General features: G+C 41.7%; 1 protein-coding gene across 5 annotated transcripts in view; it reads left to right on the forward strand.

Moving 5' to 3' along the window:
- The window catches only part of USP25 (ubiquitin specific peptidase 25), a 192,489-nt gene that overhangs the window by 93,287 nt on the left and 76,152 nt on the right, over positions 1-23,050 (forward strand). For all 5 annotated transcript variants that reach the window (XM_079766497.1, XM_079766498.1, XM_079766500.1 and 2 more), the window contains 4 exons: positions 1,071-1,208; positions 17,578-17,654; positions 18,688-18,761; positions 22,702-22,850. In XM_079766497.1, the coding sequence (XP_079622623.1) occupies positions 1,071-1,208; positions 17,578-17,654; positions 18,688-18,761; positions 22,702-22,850 (438 nt within the window). The remainder of the gene's footprint in view (positions 1-1,070; positions 1,209-17,577; positions 17,655-18,687; positions 18,762-22,701; positions 22,851-23,050) is intronic.

Here is a 23,050-nt window from a genome sequence, read left to right on the forward strand (position 1 = left end):
AAGTATTAGCAAAACATGTATCACATAAAGGAATTTTATCTAGGATATACACAGAACTTGTACAAGTCAATGATAAGACAAGTAACCTCTTACTGTTTGGGGAAAATATGTGAACATATACTTCACCAAATAAGATATGCAGATATGCACATGAAAATATGCTCAACATTATAAGTCATTTGGAAAATTGTTACTGCAGGAGCTAACTGTATAAGAACTAATTTTGTTGCCATAAAGTATTTCACTAACTTATGTGAATTACATTCTTTTTAAAAGTTTTCCTTCTTATTTTAAAATAAATTGCTCATGATTGATAATATTAGGTTGTTTTTATTCTTTGGTTTAATCAACCAGTAAGAATTAAATGTGCGCTTTGTGTATCAAAAAATTGTGGAAGAAATACAGAAGTTCTTACCTTTGAGAAGTTTATAGTCTTATTGAGAAAAGTAAGATTTCAGAGGAGCACTAGGTGGATGATACATTAGGATCTAGATGAATTATTAGACTAATATTAGTCAGGATCATCACATGACAGTGGCAGTTAGTAATTTATTGTTGAATGAAAGACATTCATTTTAGTAGCTATAGAGTTTGAAGGGGCCATTGACTTGGAGAGGTCTGGGAAGGCTTTATGGAGGAAGAGGGATTTTTGCTTAAATGGGTTTATTGAGGTAAAATTCTTAAACAGTGCCTGGTATGTAGTTAACACCCATTGAATGGTAATGATATTGCTGTCCTCAGCAGCATCTGGGCCTTGCTGAATGGAAAAGGATTATAATAAACAGACTTGAATGAGGAGGGTATTCTTGCTGGGTAATGACATGATTTGCTATGAATATGTGGCATTTATGCTGAAATTGTGAGATTAGCCTAGATACTTAGCTGTTTTGTGCTTGATTCCTTCTTTGAGTGTCCTAAATGACACTCTTCTTTAATTATGATATAGGAGTGCTGGACTCCTTCCTAATCTATATTACTTAAATTTTTGTTTAGTTTTTAATGAATATCTGTATACCAAAAAGATTTTGTTAATCTTCATTTAAAAGTTTTTTTTTCTTTGATCCCATTAGGAGCATCGAAATTTGCCTTTTATGTGTGAACTGAGATATCTATTTGCACTTCTTGTTGGAACTAAAAGGAAATATGTTGATCCCTCAAGAGCAGTTGAAATTCTTAAGGATGCTTTCAAATCAAGTGACTCCCAGCAGGTATTTTTATTGTACTTACTTGTTTATTAACAATTTGTATTTTACTTAATCTGATTGTTCAGTCAGCAGTTTTTTCAAAGATTCATATAATTGAAGATGTTGGTAATGTTAACATAAAAAAAACCATTGAAACCTGTAAAGAACTTTTGTGAGTTTATTTGAACCTCAACGAATTGAGATAATGCTCCGGAGAATGGCGGGTTACATTTGTATTTATACATTGCAATTAAAGGAGGGACATAGGTGGGTTACATGAAATTCATTAGTGGTAGATTAAGGAGGTGGGATAAAGCAAAGCGGTGGGAAACCCCTGGGATTGGATAAAAAGTAAAATGATGGACACATACTTAGGTGGGTGAAGGAACAATTAACATGATAATGAAGGAATTTGTGGTATTTGTCCTGGCGCCCACCACATTTGGTTGTGCCCCAGGGGTTCCAGAAAAAGGGAAGTTACAAGTTACCCAGACATTTCAAGGGTATGTTATCATAGATGCAAAAAGACTGATAGGCTCAGTTAAGGTAAAGGTTGACCTTGTCAGTGAATTACCAGCCTAGGACATAACTGCCCACCATAACTGCGTTTAGTTAAAGTTTAATTTCAGACCATCCTTTGTGGTTACTTTAGGTCTCAAGACTGCCATGCAGGGCTCCCCTGAGCTTGTCAGGTCAGCATGTGGCCCCTTTCGTCCACCTTATTAATCTTTATTAAAAACTAGAGGCCCAGTGCACGAAATTCGTGCACGGGGGCGGGGAGGGGGTGTCCCTCAGCCCAGCTTGCACCCTCTCCAATCTGGGATCCCTCGAGGGATGTCCGACTGCCCGTTTAGGCCCGATCCCACCGGACATCCCTCTGACAATCCAGGACTGCTGGCTCCCAACTGCTCACCTGCCTGCCTTCCTGATTTCCCCTAACCGCTTCTGCCTGCCAGCCTGATCATCCCCTAACCACTCCCATGCCAGCCTGATTGATGTCTAACTGCTCCCCAGCCAGCCTGTTTGCCCCCAACTTCCCTCCTCTGCCAGCCTGGTCACCCCTAACTTCCCTCCCCTGCAGGGTTGATCGCCTCCAACTGCCCTCCCTTGCAGGCCTGGTCCCTCCCAACTGCCCTCCCTTGCAGGCCTGGTCCCTCCCAACTGCCCTCCCCTGCTGGCCATCTTGTTGTGGCCATCTTGTGTCCACATGGGGGCAGGATCTTTGACCACATAGGGGCAGCTATCTTGATCTTGTGTGTTGGAGTAATGGTCAATCTGCATATTACTCTTTTATTAGATAGGATAAGCTGGAGTCATTTAAAACATTTATTTGGAGGAATTATTTTAAATTAAGAAAAGTAATAATGATCTTGAAAGTGTTAAGATAAATCAAAGTATCATTTATATTATGATTGAAATTGGTAAGTTACAACAATGGGTAAAAGTATAAATTCTCTAAAACATGTAATTGAAAATATTCACAAATGTATCATAACCCAATGCCAGTACAGTGTGCCTGCTTTTGAGATGCATCGTTTTGCTGGCAGGTAATAGTTTTCCTTAATTACTCAGAAAGGTTTCTGATCTACATTAACTTAGTTATGTTGCTTTTTTTTTCTTCTAATCTTTATGTAGTGCTATTTGAAAGGTTAAGGTGGGTGGTACAAGGGCTGGCTAAATAGCCATCTCAGGTGGTGATGAAAGAAAATTGAATTTATTTAAAGAAAAGGGAATGGGAGATGGGGATGTCCAAAGGGAAGGGCTACACAGAGAAAAGTGGTCCTTGGAGACAGGTTCAGTGGATTAGCCACTGCCCATTGCTCCCCTGGTTGTAAGATTCGTGGGGTGCCTTACATGCCTATGGGAGAATGGTCTTTTTCCCAGGTTAGATTCCTCCCCTAATCATCACCATTTTAGCTCCTACTGCTCCTGCCTCATAGTAGAAGGACCTCCCCCTGGGCCATCTTAGCTTCTGCTGGGCAATTGCCCCCCAGAGGAGTCTGGTACTCTGGCTGGTTGTACCCTGGGGAGATTGGAAAGCCAGTTTTTCTTCCCTAAACAGGATGGAGGGATGTTAATCCCCTTGGCAGGGCAATGCTGCTGTCGCCTAGTGTGCATGAAGCTGTGGCTTCTGACCTAATGAAACTTAGCCAGTTTTCCTCCTTTCTTTCATTAATATTTAGCTAGTCTAAGCTAACAGTACCAGTATTTGCTTTTATCTGTTGTATTTTAAAATTTCTTAGTGTCCCAATGCCTGTTAGGTTAGTGTCTTATCTGTTACAACAGTTCTTAAATACATCAAAAGAAATAATATTCCTAAAAGTGATCCCAAACCGCCATTTTAGGGCACTCTTTCTGGTTTTAAGTGTTACCAGAGAAATTATTGGGCCAGATTTCCCAAATAGGAGTGGGAGTTGGGTTCTTGGGGTACCACTGAAATAAGAATTTTCAGAAACTCCCACGGGAGAACGAGATACAGTAAAAGGCTTTATTTGTGTAGAGTTACATTCTTACGGTTGTCAAGTCCCATGTCCGTTAACCCAGTCCTGAAAGAGGGGCAGCTGGGATTCCAGTAAAGTCAAAAGCAAAGCCAGTGTCCAGATTATCTGTTTCATGTTGCAGCTGAGCTTAGTTAGCATTAGGCTAGTTATAGTACATCAGCCCATTGTGTGGGTCCCGAATGCCCCCTGTAGCAGGAGTCACAGGAGCACAGGTACCAGGAAAAGCAAGAGCCCAGAGAGCAAAAACCAAGAAAGTGGTTATGCGTATAAGTTCATTGTTTGATCTCTTCCCACTCACCCTCCCCTGCCTTCCTTCTGAAGTTCAACAGTCTGTTCATGCTTTGATATCTCTGGGTCTATTTTTGTTCATCAGTTTATTTTGTTCATTAGATTCCACATATGAGTGAGATCATGTGATATTTATCTTTCTCTGGCTGGCTTATTTCACTTGCCATAATACTCTCCAGGTCCATCCATGCTATTGCAAGTGGTAATAGTTCTTTCTTTTTTAAGTTGTGTAGTGTTCCATTATGTAAATGTACCACAGTTTTTTAATCCACTCATCTGCTGATGGGCACTTAGGCTTTTTCCAAATCTTAGCTATTGTGCTAAGGGTGTAAATGAACATAGGGGTGCATATATTCTTTCTGGTGTGTGTCTTGTTATATTCCTAGAAGTGGGAACACTGGGCCAAATGGGAGCTCAATTTTTAATTTTTTTGAGGAAACTCCATACTGTTTCCCATAGTGGCTGCACCAGTCTGCCTTCCCACCAGCAGTGTACCAGGGTTCCCTTTTCTCCACAACCTGGCCAACACTTGTCCTTTGTTGATTTGTTGATAATAGCCATTCTGACAGGTGTGAAGTGGTACTTCATTGTCGTTTTAATGTGCATCTCTCTGATGATCAGTGACTGAAGATTTTTTCATATGTCTCTTGGCCAGCTGTATGTCTATTTTGGAGAAGCTTCTATTTAGGTTCTTGACCCATTTTTTATTTGTATTGTTTGTCTTCCTTTTGTTAAATTGTACGCATTCCCTGTAAATTTTGGAGATTAACCCCTTATTAGGTATAACATTGGCAAATATGTTCTCCCAGGCAGTGGGCTTTCTTGTTGTTTTGTTGATGGTTTCTTTTGCTGTGCAGAAGCTTTTTATTTTAATGTAGTCCCATTTGTTTATTTCTTCTATAGTTTCCATTGTCCCAGGAGATGTGTCGGTAAACATATTGTAATGAGAGATGTCTGAAAAGTCGGATGGTTTCTTCTGACTTTTATAGTTTCACATCTTACATTAAAGTCTTTTATCCATTTTGAGTTTATTTTTGTGTATGGTGTAAAATGGTGGTCTAGTTTCATTTTTTTTGCATGTATCCATCCAATTTTCCCAACACCATTTGTTGAAGAGACTGTCTCTGCTCCAATGTATGCTCTTGCCTCCTTTATCAAATATTAATTGAGCAGAGTGGTTTGGGTCGATTTCTGTGTTATGCCCAGATTTCATGATCCCCAAAGACCACCAGGGAGCCGAGTCCGATGCAAAAGCAAAGAGCCTTTAATCAAGCTAGCTAGAGCTCAGTCCCACACGCGCACACACACCGGCGCAGCGGCAAGGTGGGGAGAGAGAGAGAGCTTCAACAAGACAAAGGTCTTATGGGGGTCTAGGGCAGGGGAAGAGGTGGGCTCCTTAGTTGGCTGACCTCGATTGGTCAGCTCCAGGTCAGGGTTTTATTTCAGGGTTTTTCAGCAGGGACTTATAGCAGGTCCTTACAGCGTACGCGCAAAGGATGGGGAATGATTAACCCATTCCTGGGTCTGAGCTATGCCTTGCTACTTCCTGATGGGGAAAGGAGCATGCTACGGTATAGCCTAATTTGGGCCTAAGTGCTTTCCCGCGGTCTTTCCCGGAAGGAAGGTTATTCTGGGGACAGGATGAAAGGCTTTGCACAAAAATGGAGTCTTTGCCCTTTCATTCTGGGTTCTCTGTTTTGTTCCATCCTACCTAATAACAGACAAATATGCAAATTGACCGTACCTTCGCTATGCCCACGATTGGCCAGGAGGCGCTGGGGTGGCGGGATTCGGGGTGGCCAGGGTGGCCGATTGGGCCGGCGGGATGCTGAGCTCGCGTCACCAGCGGCTGTGCTGCAGCACAGAAGGGGCCTCTGGGGCAGCGAGCTCAGGTCCCACCGCGGACCATCAAAAGCAGGGGAGCTGGGTGCCTGTCCTCTCTGGCACCAGGCCTTTCAGAAGCCTCCGCCGCGCCGGACAGGCACCCAGCTCCCCCGTGATCGAAAGCGAAAGCGTGGAGGGGACCCTACACGTGCATGATTTAATCATCCACTGGGCCTCTAGTTGGTTTATATGTCTATTCTTGTGCCAGTAGCAGGCAGTTTTGAGAACAGTGGCGTTGTAATATAGCTTGATATCTGGTATTGTGTTCCATCCAACTTTGTTCTTCTTTCTCAAGATTGCTGCAGCTATTTGAGCTCTTTTTTTAGTTCATATAAATTTTTGGAGTATTTGTTCTAGATATGTGAAATATGCTGTTGGTATTTTAATAGGGATTGCATTGAATCTGTAGATTGCATTGGGTAGTATGGACATTTTAATGATGTTGATTTTATCAGTCATGAACATGGTATATTCCTCCACTTGTTCATATCTTCTTCTATCTCTTTTTTAACATCCTGTAGTTTTCCGAGTATAGGTCTTTTGCATCTTTGGTTAAGTTTATTCCTAAGTATCTTATTTTTTTGTTGCAATTATAATGGGATTATTTGTTTAGTTTCTCTTTCTCAGAATTTATTATTGGTATATAAGAAAGCCTTCTATTTTTGGGTATTGATTTTGTATCCTGCTACGTTGCCAAATTCATTTATTAAATCTAGTAGTTTATTGATGGAGACTTTAGAGTTTTCTATATACAGTATGATGTTATCTACAAATAATGAGAATTTTACTTTCTCCTTTCCAATTTAGATGCCTTTTATGTTTTTTTCCTTGTCTGATCGCTATGGCTAGGTCTTCCAGTACTATATTGAACAAGAGTGGTGAAAGAGGGCATCCGTGTCTTGTTCATGTTCATCTGGGAAATGGTTTTAGTTTTTGTCCATAGAGTATGATGTTGGCTGTCAGTTTATCATATATATTTTTTATTATGTTGCGGTATGCTTCCTCTCTTCCCACTTTCTGTGAGTTTTTATAAAAAAAAGGGTGTTGGAGTTTTGGCTAATGCTTTTTCTGCATCAATTGAAATGATCATTTGATTTTTGTCTTGCAATCTGTTTATATGCTGTGTCACATTTATTGATTTGCGAATATTGTACCAGCCTTGCATCCTCGGAATAAATCCCAATTGATCATTTATGATCATTTTACTATATTGCTGGCTCCAGTTTGCTAAAATTTTGAGGATTTTAGGATCTATGTTCATCAGGGATATTGGCTATAGTTCTCTTTCTTTGTAGTGTTTTTATCTTTGGAATTAGGGTAATTCTAGCCTCATAGAAAGAACTTGGAAGTATTCCCTCCTCTTGGATATTTTTGAATAGTTTAAGGAGAATAAGTGTTAGTTCTTCTTTGAATAGTTGGTAAAACTACCCTGTGAAACCATCCAAATCAAGGCTTTTGATTGCTGGGAGTTTTTTTTATTACTGCTTCAATTTTATCAGTAGTTATCGGCCTATTCAAGTTTTCTGATTCTTCCTGATTGAGTTTTGGAAGGTTGTATTTACTTAGGAATATGTCCATTTGGTCTAGGGTGTCCCATTTGTTTGAATAAAGTCGTTCATAATATTTTTTTATGATCCTTTGTATTTCTGTGGGGTCAGAGAGGAAGGGAGAGGGAGAAAGAGATATGTTGATGACTAGAGGCCCGTTGCACGAAATTTGTGCACGGAGAGGGGGGGGTTCCCTCAGCCCAGCCTGTACCCTCTCCAATCTGGGACCCCTCGAGGGATGTCCGACTGCCCGTTTAGGCCCGATCCCAGTGGACATCCCTCTCACAATCCAGGACTGCTGGCTCCCAACTGCTCGCCTGCCTGCCTTCCTGATTGCCCCTAACCACTTCTGCCTGCCAGCCTGATCACCCCATAACCACTCTCATGCCAGCCTGATTGATGTCTAACTGCTCCCCTGCCAGCCTGTTTGCCCCCAACTTCCCTCCTCTGCCGGCCTTGTCACCCCTAACTGCCCTCCCCTGCAGGGTTGAGTGCCTCCAACTTCCCTCCCTTGCAGGCCTGGGTCCTTCTCAACTGCCCTCCCTTGCAGGCCTGGTGCCTCCCAACTGCCCTCCCCTGCTGGCCATCTTGTGGTGGCCATCTTGTGTCCACATGGGGGCAGGATCTTTGACCACATAGGGGAAGCCATATTGTGTGTTGGAGTGATGGTCAATCTGCATATTACTCTTTTATTAGATAGGATAGAGGCCTGGTGCAGGGGTGGGGGCCAGCTGGTTTGCCCTGAAGGGTGTCCCGGATCAGGATGGGAGTTTCCTTGGGGTGTGGGGCGGCCTGAGCAAGGGGCCTGTGGTGGTTTGCAGGCTGCCATGCCCCCTGGCGACCCAAGAGGAGGCCCTGGTATCTGGAATTTATTTACCTTCTACAATTGAAACTTTGTAGCTTGGAGCGGAGCCAAGCCTCCTGCTCGCTCTGTGGCTGGCAGCCATTTCTGTTGGGGTTAATTCACCTTCTATAATTGAAAATTTGTAGCCTTAAGCGGAGGCCTGGGCCTGGCCAGGGTGTGCAGAAAGCTTTGCTTTCTCCATTGCCGGGGGCAACCCTGGCCTGCTCTCTCCAGCTCCGTGGCTGCTGCCATTTCTGTTAAGATTTGTTTACCTTCTATAATTGAAATTTTGTAGCTTGAGTGGAGGCTTAGGCCAGCAAGGGCAGGCGGAAAGCTTGGCTTCCTCCGTTGCCTGGGAAACCTTGCTCTCTGTGGCTGTAGCCATCTTGGTTGGGTTTATTTGCATACTCGCCCTGATTGGCTGGTGGGCGTGGCTTAGGCATAGCGAAGGTGTTGTCAATTTGCATATTACCCTTTTATTAGGTAGGATTCTTATTAACTAGAGGCCCAGTGCACAAAATTCGTGCACGGGGGTCCCTCAGCCCAACTTGCACCCTCTACAATCCAGGAGCTCTCAGGGGATGTCCTACTGATGGCTTAGGCCCACTCCCCGTGGTTATCTGCTCTCTGCAGGCCTGGAGGTTTCGCTGCAGCCATGGAGATGAAGCCCCCATGCCCTGCTCTCCGCTCTCTGCCGGCCTCCCCATGTGCCATGTGAAGGAAGCCCCAATGCCCTGCAGTGTGCTCTGTCTGCCAGGCCTGGGGTCTTCGCCAACACCGACACACTAAGGAAGCCCCTATGCCCTGTTGTCTTGGCTCTGTCTGCGGGGCCTGGAGGTGTTCCCACCGCCACATTGCTAAGGAAGCCCCCAAGCCCTGCTGTCTGGGCTCTGTCTGCCATGTCTGGGTACTTCCCCGCCACTGGAGCACTAAGGAAGATCCAAAGCCCTGCTGTCTAGACTCTATCTGCTGGGCCTGGGGCTTCCCCGCTGCCACTGTGCTAAGGAAGCCCCCATGCCCTGCTGTCTGGGCTCTGTTTGCCAGGCCTGGGTCTTCCCCTCTGCGCCACGCTAAGGAAGCCTCCATACCCTGCTGTCCGGGCTCTGTCTGCTGGGCCTGGGGCTTCCCCTACCATCACCCTGTGAACGAAGCCTCCAAGCCCTGCTGTCCGGGCTCTGTCTGCTGGGCCTGGGGCTTCCCCACTGCCGCCGCACTAAGGAAGCCCCTAAGCTCTGCTGTCCGGGCTCTGTGTGCCGTGTCTGGGGGCGGATCAAGCCTCGCTGCTTGGTACCCCCCAACCCCGGTGGGGCTGACAGGCCCAGACACTGCAGCAGCAGTGGAGTGGGGAGGCTGGATCCGCTCCCTCCGGAGACAGATCCAGCCTCGCTGCTCCTGTGGACAGGACGGACACTCCAGCAGTGGGGCTGAGGGGACTGGGCGCTGCCATTTTGTCGCAGAGTGATGGTTAATTTGCATATTACTATATTATTAGATAGCATAGGTGTTTGTTGGTTGCCGTAGTGGAACAATTTATGCCTGGGTTCCTTCTTCCCTTTCTATTCTTTTTTACAACAGTCCCTTTAGCATTTCTTGCATTGCTGGTTTGGTGGTTTTAAACTCCTTTAAGCCTTTTTTTTGTCAATGAAGCTCCTGAGTTCACCTTCAATTTTGAATGATAGTCTTGCTGGGTAAAGTATTATTGGATTTAGTCCCTTGATTTTCATCACTTTGTATACTTCATGCCATTTCCTTCTGGCCTGATGTGTTTCTGTTCAGAAGTCTGTGGATAGTCTAATGGGAAATCCCTCGTAAATAACTTTCTGTCTCTGTCTTGCAGCCTTTAAGATTCTTTCTTTGTATTTTACATTTGGCAATTTAATTATGATGTGTCTTTGTGTAGGTCTTTTTTAGTTCATCTTGATTGGGATCCTCCATGCTTCCTGGACTTGTGTGACTTTTTTCTTCCCAAAGTCAGGGAAGTGTTCTGTCATAATTTCTTCAAACAGGTTTTCTGTTCCTTGCTCAGCTTCCTTTCCTTCTGGCACCCCTGTTATGTGATTGTTTTTTCATTTCTTGTTGTCCCAAAGCTCCCTTAAACTCTTCTCCTGTTTTTTATAATTTTTTTTTTCCAATTGCTGCTCTGCTTGGGTGTTTTCTGCCTTGTCTTTTAACTCGCTGATTTGGTCCTCAGCTTCCTCTAGTCTACTGTTGAAACCTTCCCTGGTGTTCTTTATTGCAGCTATGTCATTCTTCATTTTCTCTGGATTCTTACTTGTGGTGTATTTCTCATTCGGGTCCTTATAATTCTCATTGAGTTGCTTGTAATTCTTATTCAGATGTTTGAGCTTCCTTATAACCATTACTCTGAATTCTTTATATGACAAATTTCTTGCCTCCATTTCATTTAGTTCCTTTTCTGGTGATTTCTCCTTTTCTTTCATTTGGGGGTTGTTTTTTTGTCTCCCCATTTTTGCTGTTCCTTTGTATTTGTTTGTATATATAGATCAAACTGCTGTGCCACCCAGATTTTTTGTGTTGGTCTTATGTAGTAGATGTTTTGTGGGACCAAGTGGTACAGTCTCTCAGGTCTCCTGGGCCGGGTGTTCTTAGAAGCCCCCCTACTTGAAATATTTGGGTCTTGAATGTTATTGTCCCATTCCTAGATGGAGTGTCATCTAAGGGTATCTGATTATGTGGCTCACTCCCAACCATGTCATGCCAGCCAATGTGGAGGTGCTGACTGAACAGCACAAAATACTACAGGACAAGACATGACACAAAAGGAACAGAAAAAGAATGTATACAAGACCCCTATAGCCCCAACAATGACCACCAGAGAAAAGAGAATTAGAAAAGAGAATGATGGAAAGAAAAAAAGGAAGGAAGGAAGGGAGGGAGGGAGGGAGGGAGGGAGGGAGAATTTGTGGAGAAAGCATAACAAAACAAACAATTCAAAAAGCACAAACAAAAAGCACCCAGAAATGTGGGTGGGGGACAGAATCTGTAGATGCAGAGCTTAAATAAAGAAAATAAGAATAAAGAATTAGAGGAATAGGGGAAGGACCATGGTTTAGAAAAAGCAGTAGAGAAAAAATGAGAAGACAAGAAAAAAATATTTGCAAAGGAGAATACAGGAGAGTGCAAGTAGGCCTAAATTTAGGAAGTGAAACAAGTCAACCTTTTGCACTCGGATGTCGAGTGTGACTCAACATGGTTAGCATTAGAATAAAGGAATCGAGAAAAAAGCAAGCAAGTGCAAAGGGTTAAGAAATTAGAAGAAGAAATGAGAAAGAGAAGAGAGGAAAAAAATTTAAAAATTGAGCAGTAGAAGAAAAAGGAAAGAGAAAGGGAAATTGAGTAGGTGCAGGGAAGAGGAAAATTAGATATATGAACAAAACAACAGAGAATAGGATACTAACACATCAATAAAGCAGATAGATAAAAAAGATCAATTTTAAAAAGTGGGGGAAAGAAAGATAAAAACTGAAAAGAAGAAAGGAGAAGAAAAATGGGAGGGAAAAAATGAAGAGAGGAAGAAATGTGCAAAAAAAAAAAAAGTGAAGTGTCATTCGTTTAAGCCGAGTTTTAATATCCTATGGGAGCTGGCTTAGGACCCCCCTCTTCTGTCTGCCAATTCTGGGCTTTCTGTTAGATACTTGGGTGCTAACCACTGTCAGGCACTGTCTTTTGGCTTTTAGCACCCTGCTTGAAGCTCCAAGCAATCCACCAGTCCACCACTTGTGTCTGTCTCCACAGGCCTTATCTGCAAGCAGAAGGGGCCAATCTGCCCTCTAGAGAAGGTTTGTTAGCTACCTGGAGCCCAGGGCTGACTCAGCACTCTTCCTCTGAATCCCCATGTTCCACTACTGCCCACCTTTGCCTGTCAGCCAGCTGTCAATCTTAATCACTCAAGAGTCTGTTCCTGACAGTGCATCGTGTTTCACTTTCAGGGCATACGATGGGTGTTTTTTTCTGTCCCAGACTTACTCCTCCACGAGTGGCCCAAAATATTACTCTGCTGTTGGCCAGACAGAGATCCTTGTATGGAGACCAATGAGGTCAGCTGGGACCCTGAAGGTTTTATCAGTTTCATTCCTAGAATAGTGGGGTGGATGGCCCCTCCTCCAGTACATTCACTGAGGGTCCTTGAGACTGTTCAGACCCTTAAGCTGGCCTCTGCCTTTATTCCTTTGTAAAGCTCAAAATGCAGGGTGTGGCAGGCTGTATCACCTGGGGCAGTTTTTTTCCCTTTACCTGCCCTCTGGGTGTTAGGAGCAGGTAGCTCCTTCCTCCCAGGGATAATGGCCGTTTTGGTTTTGGTTTGGAAGCATATGAATGACCCAATGCAGGACTCCCAGCTACTGCTTTCCCAAGTCTCTCTGCCCTGCTTTTCACCCCCACCTGTCCTCAGGCACCTCAATTCTGCACTGGGTGTGTAGTTGCAAGTGAAAACTCCTGTGCTCTGAGTTTATGTGATTAAAAAAAGAAAAGAAAAGGGCAGTCGAAACTGCAGCTCTCTCCCCGACTGACTCAGGTCTGCCAGGTCTAGACTCTGCCGCTGCCAGCAGTCTTGTTACCTTTCACAGCTGCTTGGATGATATGGGCGCTGTGGGTCACACTGCCACCGGCCAGGCCACCATGGGCTGGATAGTGCCACAGGTTGGTTCATGCCGCTGCCACCACTGGTGCGTGGAGCCCTGCCTGTGCTCCCAGATCCGTTCTCCCCATAGCACAGTTCCTTCCTTTCCCGGCTCCCCACCGCTCACAGCCTCGCCCTTCCTGCCAGTCTCCAGGTGCCTTCTGTTCTTCCTTGTTATAAGTCAGCTCCTCAGCTGGACCACAGTTGGAAATTCCAGGTGAATGTTCTCCAATTGAGTGGTATTTCCAGCCTGGCCTTGATACTAGGTGCCCACCAGGCCTGCCTGTTCTGCCACCATTTTGTCTCCCTACAATTAAATTTTACACGTCACTTCTGTTCCTTGACTTACCTTTTCTTCTGAAATTGCTTTTTCTTTGTCTTTTTTTGGCTACTTTCTTTTGTGTTGAAACTTTTCTAAGGATGTATAGTGATCTTTAGGTATCATCATACCTAATAAAATGGTAATATGCAAATTACCATCACTCCGCTACGCCCACGATTGGGCCGGCTGGAGGCGCGGGGGGCGGGACTCAGGGTGGCCGATTGGCTGGTGGTAGGAGCGGGGGGCGGGGACTCGCGAGTCCCCGCCCCCCGCTCCTCTCGCCGGCTTAAACGGCCGGCGCTGCTTAGGCTGGCGCTGCGGAAGACGCTGGTGGTGGAACTCCGGGTGGCCGATTGCGTGGCTGCTGGCACCAGTTTTCCGCCAGCAGCAGTTTTCCTCTGGCCACCTGCCCGATTGGAGCGCCTCCCGATCGGAGTTCCTCTCGGGGTGGCCGATCGCGCTGGCGGGAGGCGCTCTGATCGGCGGGTGGCCAGAGGAAAACTGCTGCTGGCGGATAACTGGTGCCGGCAGCCAGGTGAAGGAAAAGTCTATTGCACGAAACTTCGTGCAACGGGCTCCTAGTCTTTTCATATTTAAAAATGAAGTAGCACAAGTTTGATTGGAAGCCTTGTATGTATATGGGTAGACTTCAGTTTTGTTAGAGTGGATGGAAGACAACGAGCTGTTAATGCTATGACATGCTCCAGAATGCCACATTCTGAATGCCTTTGCTTTGGGTTCTTTTTTCTCCCCTCTACAAGGGCTTTTAAAGTAGTTGCACACCACCCTGGCTTGTGTGGCTCAGTCAGTTGGGCATTGTCCCATGCACAGAAAAGTTACTGGTTCAATTTCTGGTCAGGGCACATGCCGGGTTTCAGGCTCAATCCTCAGTAGTGGGCATGCAGGAGGCAGCTAATTGATGTTTTGCTCTCATATAGATATTTCTCTCCCTTTCTTGCTCCCTAGGGGGGAAAAATCTTTAAAGTAGTTGCACATCAATTGAGGCAGATATAGGTTTGATTCTCTTCTGTTCCTAGATACTCGAATCTAAAGTACACATTAGTGGCATAGTGGAGTGGATCTATAAGTAAAGTAAGAATCATGATTTTTAAAAGTGTATTTATATGTACATTTCATATTATTTTTAATTATATCAGTTTGTAATATGCACGAGTCTCAGGGGGATACTTTTTGGGATACAGTACTGCCAAATTTAATTATTCTTCTAACTTAATTTAAAACTAATATAGTATCATTTTTTTCTCTTGATAAAAGCAGGTAGAATTATTTTATAATTGTAAATTTTAGATTGATTGCTAAAAAAGGCAGATTACTTTCTTCTGAAGAGTATTATGATAATGAGGAAACCTTTTTGTTTCTTGTCAGATAACCTTGCAAGATAAGCAAAGTTGTAGAAAAGTGTGGAAGGTCTTAAGGTGTTATAACTTGCTAGGACAACTGTAGCAAATTACAACAAACCGAGTGAACTTCAAAACAGTAGGAAATTATTCTCTCCATAGTTCTAGAGTAAGGTGACCAGATGTCCCGCTTTTGGCGGGACAGTCCCGATTTTTAACAATTTGTCCCGTGTCCCGCGGCGTTTTAATTTAAAAAGTCCTGATTTTTGGAAAGAATGCACGACAAGCTAGGGAACAGTGGGAGAACGGGAAGGGAATATACGGTTTTCGGCGGCCATGTGGCTATTTAGCCAGGATATGAGTTTTATATTAGTTTTGTTAATTTTATAAGGTTAAACTTTAATAATAACAAATAATTATTGAGAACTGATTATCGAGAACTGCTTATCAAAGTTCGCATTGTTGATCAGTTGTTAGAATTCGACCACCATTGTTTGGACTTAATGAACAATGGCATTTTTGGGATTGGCAACGATGAAAACATTTTGTAACTGTCTCTCAGACGATACACATCGTACTGCGTGCTAGTAAGCTAGTTAAACAAGTGATGTCATTACAAATCAGCTATTCAGATAATTTAGGTAAGTAATTTATTTATTTATTTCATAAATACATAAATTTTCTTGAATTTAGCAGACAGTACTTGTATTATTTATATTTTATAGTGGCGGCAAAAAGTCTAGCGCCGGCCTTGAAAGTGACACGACTTACGTTACGGCAAATTCATGACCTTTTAAACTACGACAGCAATCTACTAAAAAAAATTCACTCAAATGAGAAATATGCCAAAGAATAAAATAATACTATACATAATTTTTTATTTATTATATTTGTAAATTGTACTTATGTTGAAATTTTAAAAAAAAATATTACAATACTATTTTTGCGTTCTATGAAAATTTTTGTTGCTCCATATAGACCAAATTTTTAATCAAGAACAACCAACCCCTCCCCCCCCCCCCCCCCCCCCCCCCCCCCCCCCCGGTCAATGGTGTCCTGCTTTACCAATGTTAAAATCTGGTCACCTTATTCTAGAGGCCAAAATTCTAAGTGTAGGTAGGTGATGGCAGAGCTCTGCTCCCTCTAGTGGCTTTAAGTGAGAGAAGCCTTCCTTGCTTCCATCATCTTCTTTTGGCTCCTGTGTTCTTACCTTCCGCCAGCATACCTCCATTCTCTGTCTCCATCTTTATATGGCCTTTTCCCCTGTGTGTCTATGTGTTTGCTCATTTTCTGTTTCTTAGAAGAATACTCACAATTGGATTTAGGCCTATCCTCACCCAGGATGATCTCATCTTGAGATCCTTAACCTAAATCACATCTGCAAAAACTCTTATTCCAAATAAGTTTGTATTCTGAGGTTCCAGGTAGGCAGTATTTTGGTGGGCCACTATTTAACGTACTACAGATAGTATGGATGTTTATAACTGGATTTTTGTACTGAGTTTGTCTTGAATTATATGACATTGTTGTAATTTATTTACTCTTCCTAGACCTTAGTTTCAACATTTTAAAGGTGTGCAAGTTGGCCTAAATGCTCTTTAAACAACTTCTAGATGGAAAAATACGTGATAGTAAAGTTTGTTTTATATTTAGAGCTATTTTGATAAAGACAAATTGCTTACCCTGCTTTATCTTTCTTTGATGGGTTGATTGAACTCAGTCAGATATCTTAGTTAAGTGGATAGGCCTTTGAAAAGTTGAATGAAGAAAGGCACATCTTCCTTCTAAGAGAGGAGCCAGTACTAATTCTTTATAAAATGAATAACTTTTTGGCGAAATGCATACTTTTATAAAGATTCATTAACAAAGCTTTTTTGAGAAAATATTTTTTTAAAATAAATTTTATTGATTTTTTACAGAGAGGAAAGAGAGAGGGATAGAGAATTAGAAACATCGATGAGAGAGAAACATCGATCAGCTGCCTCCTGCACACCCCCCACTGGGGATGTGCCCACAGCCAAGGTACATGCCCCTGACCGGAATCGAACCTGGGACCCTTGAGTCCGCAGGCCGACGCTCTATCCATTGAGCCAAACCGGTTCCGGCGAGAAAATATTTTTTTATTATTTCATTCATATGTGTAATCTAATGAACAAAATAATTTAAACAAAGTAGAGACAGACTCATAGATAGAGAGTTGGCCAGTGATGGGCAACCTTTTGAGCTTGGTGTGTCAAACTTCGCCAAAAAACTGAGCATAACTCGGGTAGTGTGTCACTTTGAGGAAAAAACATTTCGCAAATGTTTCATCCTCAGGAGCAGCAAATGTTTCATCCTCGGCATGCGGCCACCTCAGAGGCTGCGTATCATCAGAAATGGCTACGCCTGTCAGTGCTGACACGCGTGTCATAGGTTCGCCATCACTGGAGTAGGCTGACAGCTGTTGGGAGGAGATGAGGAGTGGGATTGAGAAAAAAAGGAAAACAAACAAACAAAAAAACTCTTGGTGATTGCTGGGAGAAGGTGTGTACAGAGTTGTGGGGAAATGGAAGAGAGTATGGGGAGATAAATGGTGATGGAAGGAGACTTGACTTGAGTGGTGAACACACAATAGTGTACAGATGATGTGTTGTAGAATTGTGCAGCTGAAACCTATGTAATTTATTAACCATTGTCACCCCAGTAAATTCAATTAAAGGGAAAAAATAAAAATTAAAAAATAGAAATCTCATTTGTAAGTTGGAATTCTGATATTTATTTATTTTCCTGAAGCGAAAGCCAATCGCAATAATTATCAATATAATGCTTGTTTTTCTCAAATACTGATTTTGTGCTCTGGTTAAGTTATAAATATTTATTGCATTTAATGTGAAAGATTTCATATAATACCTTTGTGAGTAGTCAGTAATTATATGTTTGAGTGTCTGGGTGCAAGTTTTATGTTGCAATATTTAGTATTTTTATTAATAGGCTTAAAAATTAACGAGTTTTTTTTCTTTTCTTTCTACAGCAAGATGTGAGTGAGTTTACACACAAATTATTAGATTGGTTAGAAGATGCCTTCCAAATGAAAGCTGAAGAGGAGACGTGAGTTACCATAAAATATAGTAATGGTGTTTTAAGAGATCTATAAGTAGCACTCATTTTTTTTTTCTTTAATATATTCAGTGTCAACAAATAAATAGGAATCTGAGATAGACATATGGGAGCCCAAATGTTACCTCTGTATTATTGATAAGCTGTTGGAATTTATGGCCACAAATGCTGAGGGAAATTCAAAGACACTCAGGTATCATGATTGGGATACAGATATCGTTTACTCAGAGGAAACTTGCCCAATAAATTTTAGTACTAGAACCTTAAAGGTACAAGGAATGTGAACTTTTAAAAACCAGGAACCAGGGTGGACAACCTTAGGTCAAGTCCACACAGAGGCTCTCTATTAGTCTGACAGGACAGTAGCACTTGTAGGGTCCTTCAACTTGAAGGTGGACAAGGCATGTTGTTGTTTTTTTCCTTTTTTAAATATATTTTATTGATTTTTTACAGAGAGGAAGGGAGAGGGATAGAGAGTTAGAAACGTCGATGAGAGACATCAATCAGCTGCCTCCTGCACACCCCCTACTGGGGATATGCCCTTGACCGGAATCGAACCTTGGACCCTTCAGTCCACAGGCTGATGCTCTATCCACTAAGCCAAACTGGTTAGGGCTGGACAAGGCATGTTTGATCAAGGGTGGCTTTCCCCCTTCCCAACAAGTCCAAAAAAGCATATATCGTAAGGACTGAAGGTCCGAGACTGAAGTGTGTGGTGATAATAGAAAAGCTAGGCACTTCATGGGCACTGACTATAAGGTCCTCTTGTAAGGGCATCCTGCATAACTCGTTTTAACCTTTAAAACAGCTTTGTGAGTTTAATTGCCATTATTCAGTTGACAGATGAAGAAATGGAAAGGTAAATTTAAGCACCTTTCCAAACGTGACCCTAAATAACAGCTGAGTGCGTGATAACCCCTTACATGTTCTCGCTTTGGCATAGACTATTCTTCTTTTAACGTTTCCTTTATTACTAACAGGTCCAAAAATTATAACCATATTTATGTTTTTTAACATGCTTTAGGGATGAAGAGAAGCCAAAGAACCCCATGGTAGAGTTGTTCTATGGAAGATTCTTAGCTGTGGGAGTCCTTGAAGGTATTACAATGAAGAGATATTATCTGTTAGCTTCTTTGTCTTGATAGCAACTCTTTATTTGTTGAATAACTTTTAATTTTAATTTGACTTACTCTGTCCAGAGTTCCTGTTACATTGCTACCACTAGTCATTTATATACAAAGCACAGAATTGAGCTATGAAAAGGAAAGTACAGAGTGTATTACCTCATGCTAATGGATATTTAGTTAATATTATCCTGTTGTTCTTTCCCTGGGAAGGCTTCTGTGATTCTGTGAATTATTGGGATGCAGTTACAGGGGCAGTTGTTGGTGGATCTTTTGAAAATAATATTGGAGTTGAATACTGGGTTTGGTATTATGATCACTGTTTTTGAGGGTTTAAAATCTATGAATGTTAAAAGCTGAGTTTAGCAATTTAGCATAGTTGGGATATTGCACATTTTAGGTGTCTATAATATTCTTTAGACTCTAGTTTTCAAGAAAGAGTTGTATTCTATCTTTTGAAAATTCAGTTAAGAATGATACTATTACATCTTCCCTAAAGGCCTGTTACTTAAAATCTGGACCAAAGCAGTTACACTTTGATTCTCCTAACAAGGGACTGGACTGAGTCAGTAGATATACTTCAAATAATAATATTACTAAGTCCCAAAATATACATTTTTGATAACTTGTTTTTCCTGAATGGCCCAATGCATCAACTTTTGGAAGTGCCCAAAGTATAAAATTTGGAAAATTGGTTTCCTTCAGGACAAGTAATGGATTCCTAAGAAGTTTGTTTGAATATAGTTTTATAACTTAGAATTCATAAAAAGACAGAGGCTAAGGATTTGGTCAGTCATTTAAAAGGTTATATTGAGGTGTCAGACCAGTGAGTCCCAATGGGGTGATTTCCGTTTGTTTGCTAAAGTACCCCCTTGCAAAAAGAACTTATAGTCCACTGATTCCTCCATTTAGTTCCTCTCAGCCCTTTTCTTTATTTCCATCCTTGTTCATTACAATTATCTGTATAAATATCTAAAACTCCCTTTCTCACATTGATTTCTAGCACCGTCTCTGGCTATTCTCTGACCTTTATTAAGCTCTTCATCTTCTCTCTGCATGCCCTGAGTTCCTGAAATTGCTGAGGAAAAGTCACTTCAGTGGGCTAACTGTAGTGGATCAAGAATTTGTAGTATATCAAGCTTCACTGGTTCCAGTTCTCTAACCCTTCCTGGCAGTCATACTTGTTTTATTTAATCACTGTCTTCTATCCCGATTTCTGCATTAACAATTTCTATCTTTTCTACTGTAATTCTAACGTCTTGTCTCTTCATTGTCTGAAAAACACTGTACTTCAACTTTCATGAATTGATTGTGAAGCTAATGAAACGTAACCATGGGTCCTAAGGCCCTGAATCTAATTTTGTGTTTATAATATTGTTTCACAGTTCTTAAAACCCTCATCATCAAATATATGTGCTGCAGACTTTGCAACCTGAATCCATTCCTAATGTCACTAATTATTTTTATTTGATCCCCCAGATTATAGAGGAATATTTAGGCTTATGTCAACAGAGTATTCTTTGTATGTTCTAAGAATCTCATTCCTTCATGCTTTCACCCAGACCTCACTGTTCTTATAATCTTATGGGCAGTTTTTTATTGCTGTTGTTTTTTATCTTCAGCTTTTCCCTCTTTAATGTGTCTTCTCATTGATAATTAGACCTGATCTGGTATCTCATGTCTTAAAAATTGAGACACTCTTTTAAGTTAATCCTATTTAAGTTTCAGCCCCTTTAAAGAGGGGTTTGATGTCATCTGCTAACTCCCCATGCATTAAAACCATCCCGCTTTTGCTTCTGGCCCAGACCTCTTCCTAAAGGAATATTTTCATTTAAGGTTATTGGGGTTTTTTGTTTTTGTTTTTTTTTAAATATATTTTATTGATTTTTTACGGAGAGGAAGGGAGAGGGATAGAGAGTTAGAAACATTGATAAGAGAGAAACATTGATGCCCTTGACCGGAATCGAACCTGGGACTTTTCAGTCCGCAGGCCGTTGCTCTATCCACTGAGCCAGTTAGGGTGGTTATTGGTGTGTTTTTTTACATGTGTTCAAGTTCGTTCGGTCCCTCTCAGTTTTTGTACCGAACTCCTATCAGCTATTAATTCTATTGACTCCACTCTCTCCTCTTCTTCCATTTTTCCCTTTCTTTTCTTAAAAACACTTCTCTGGCTTCTATGGCACCATATTTTCTTGGCTTTTTAAAATTTCTGAGTGGGTACTTCTTAGTAGTTGTTTTTATAGTCTCTTCTTATATTAAAGGTATATATATTGGGACTCAGCTTAGGCCCTCTTCCTTATCCTGTTTACTAATTCCCTAGACAGTCTTCATTTACTGCCTTGATTTCCTGCTACCAGTAAGTCAGCAATTTTTAATTTAGAGCTTCAGACTAGAGGAACAATCTTACAGACTCATATATCCAACTTTCTTCTCAACTTGAAGTCTCTTGGAACATCTAAAACAGTTATGTCCACTACAACCTTCAACAAAACAAAAACAATCCTCTGTGCTTCCTTCAGTGGGGCCCCCTTCAGTACATAACCATCAGTGCAATTGTTGATACTAGAAATGTCTCATTCCTGATACCCTACTTACCTCTGTCCCCCATCCTGCATTGAGCCAGTCAATCAAGCCTTACTGGTGCTCCTCCTTGTATACATACATAAATGTGTGTGTGTGTGTGTGTGTGTGTGTGTGTGTGTGTGTGTGTAAATTCATGTGTTTTTGTACACTTTTACTGGTAACACCCTATTCTACGCTGGATGGATTCCATAATAGTCTCCTAGTAATCTACCACCCACTTAATACAGAAGCCAAAAGAATGTTTTAAATACATAAATCTGATCCTGTTTTTGCCTTCTTATTTTACTTATCGGGATGACACTGGTTAACAAAATTACAGATTTCAGGTGCACAGTTCTACGACACATCATCTATACACTGTATTGTGTGTTCAACACCCCAAGTCACGTCTCTGTCACCATTTATGCCCTTTATACCCTCCTCCACCTTTTGCCACTCCCTTTCCCTCAGAAATCACCACATTGTTGTACCTGTCATTGAGTTTTTTCTCTTTGCTCAATACCTCCACTTCCCGCCTCACACCTATCAGCTTATTCTCTATCTATGAGTCTGTTTCTGTTCTGCTTGTTAGTTCTTTTGATCCTATTATTCCTAGATTTAATACTTTCTGAAAACATTCTTAACAAGGGCTTTTAGATTTTGTAGATTTTGACCCATCTAACTAACTCTTGGTTGTCATCTCCCCATTGCTTCCCCAAGCTATACTGTCCTCTTCTTTGTTCTTCAAACATGCCAAGTTCTTTGCAGCTTTAAAATCTTTGTGTGTGCTTTTCCTTGGCCAAGAATACTCTACAGTTCCCGGACACTCTGGCCTGGCTAACTCGCACTCACTAAGTCTGAGAATGAATGTCTTTTTGCTATGGAAGCCTCTCTGTTCTACTCTCGATCCCTAAAGACTAAGACAGCTTCCCTTTTTCTACCCTCTCACAGCAGTCTGTCTCACCACACTTTATAACATTTACAATACCAAACAGTTGTTTGTTCATAATTATGTGTACAATTAATGTGTATGATGTCTTTTTTCCAAAAGAGGCTGAGTTTCCTCAGCTCAGGGACCATCTCTTGTTTTTCACTGTTACACATATTTTTATTGTTTAGCACAGTATCTTGCCTTTAGAAGGACTTTTTGGAAGAATAAGTACATACATATATTACATTTGGGTTGAAATGAATGTATGGCTGGATGTGAATGTACACTAGCTCACTACCCTCTAGAACATAATCCATCAGAGTTAAGTTTTCAAGTTCAAGAGGTCATTCATAGATACAATTAGTAGCTAAAAGGCCACATTGAGGAATAGTAATTTAATTAACTTTCCCCCCTCCTATAGGTAAAAAATTTGAAAATACTGAACTGTTTGGTCAGTACCCACTTCAGGTCAATGGGTTCAAAGATCTACATGAGTGCCTAGAAGCTGCTATGATTGAAGGAGAAATTGAATCTTTACATTCAGAGAATTCAGGAAAATCAGGCCAAGAGGTGAGTTTAACATCTGCATCAACCATCTCCCCCTAAATCTTTATAACAGTGCTGTAAAGCACAATTTAAGGCCCCATTTCTATAGCTGCCTACTAATTGAGAATTCTCTAAATATGTGTTTGCATTGAATGATGGTAATTTAGACATACTGTATTTGGGAAATCTGCATAGCCTATCTGTCTGTCTGTCTGTCTGTCTGT

This window comes from Cnephaeus nilssonii, assembly GCF_951640355.1.
Source record: "Cnephaeus nilssonii genome assembly, chromosome: 3".
In the NCBI taxonomy this organism is placed as follows: Eukaryota; Metazoa; Chordata; class Mammalia; order Chiroptera; family Vespertilionidae; genus Cnephaeus; species Cnephaeus nilssonii.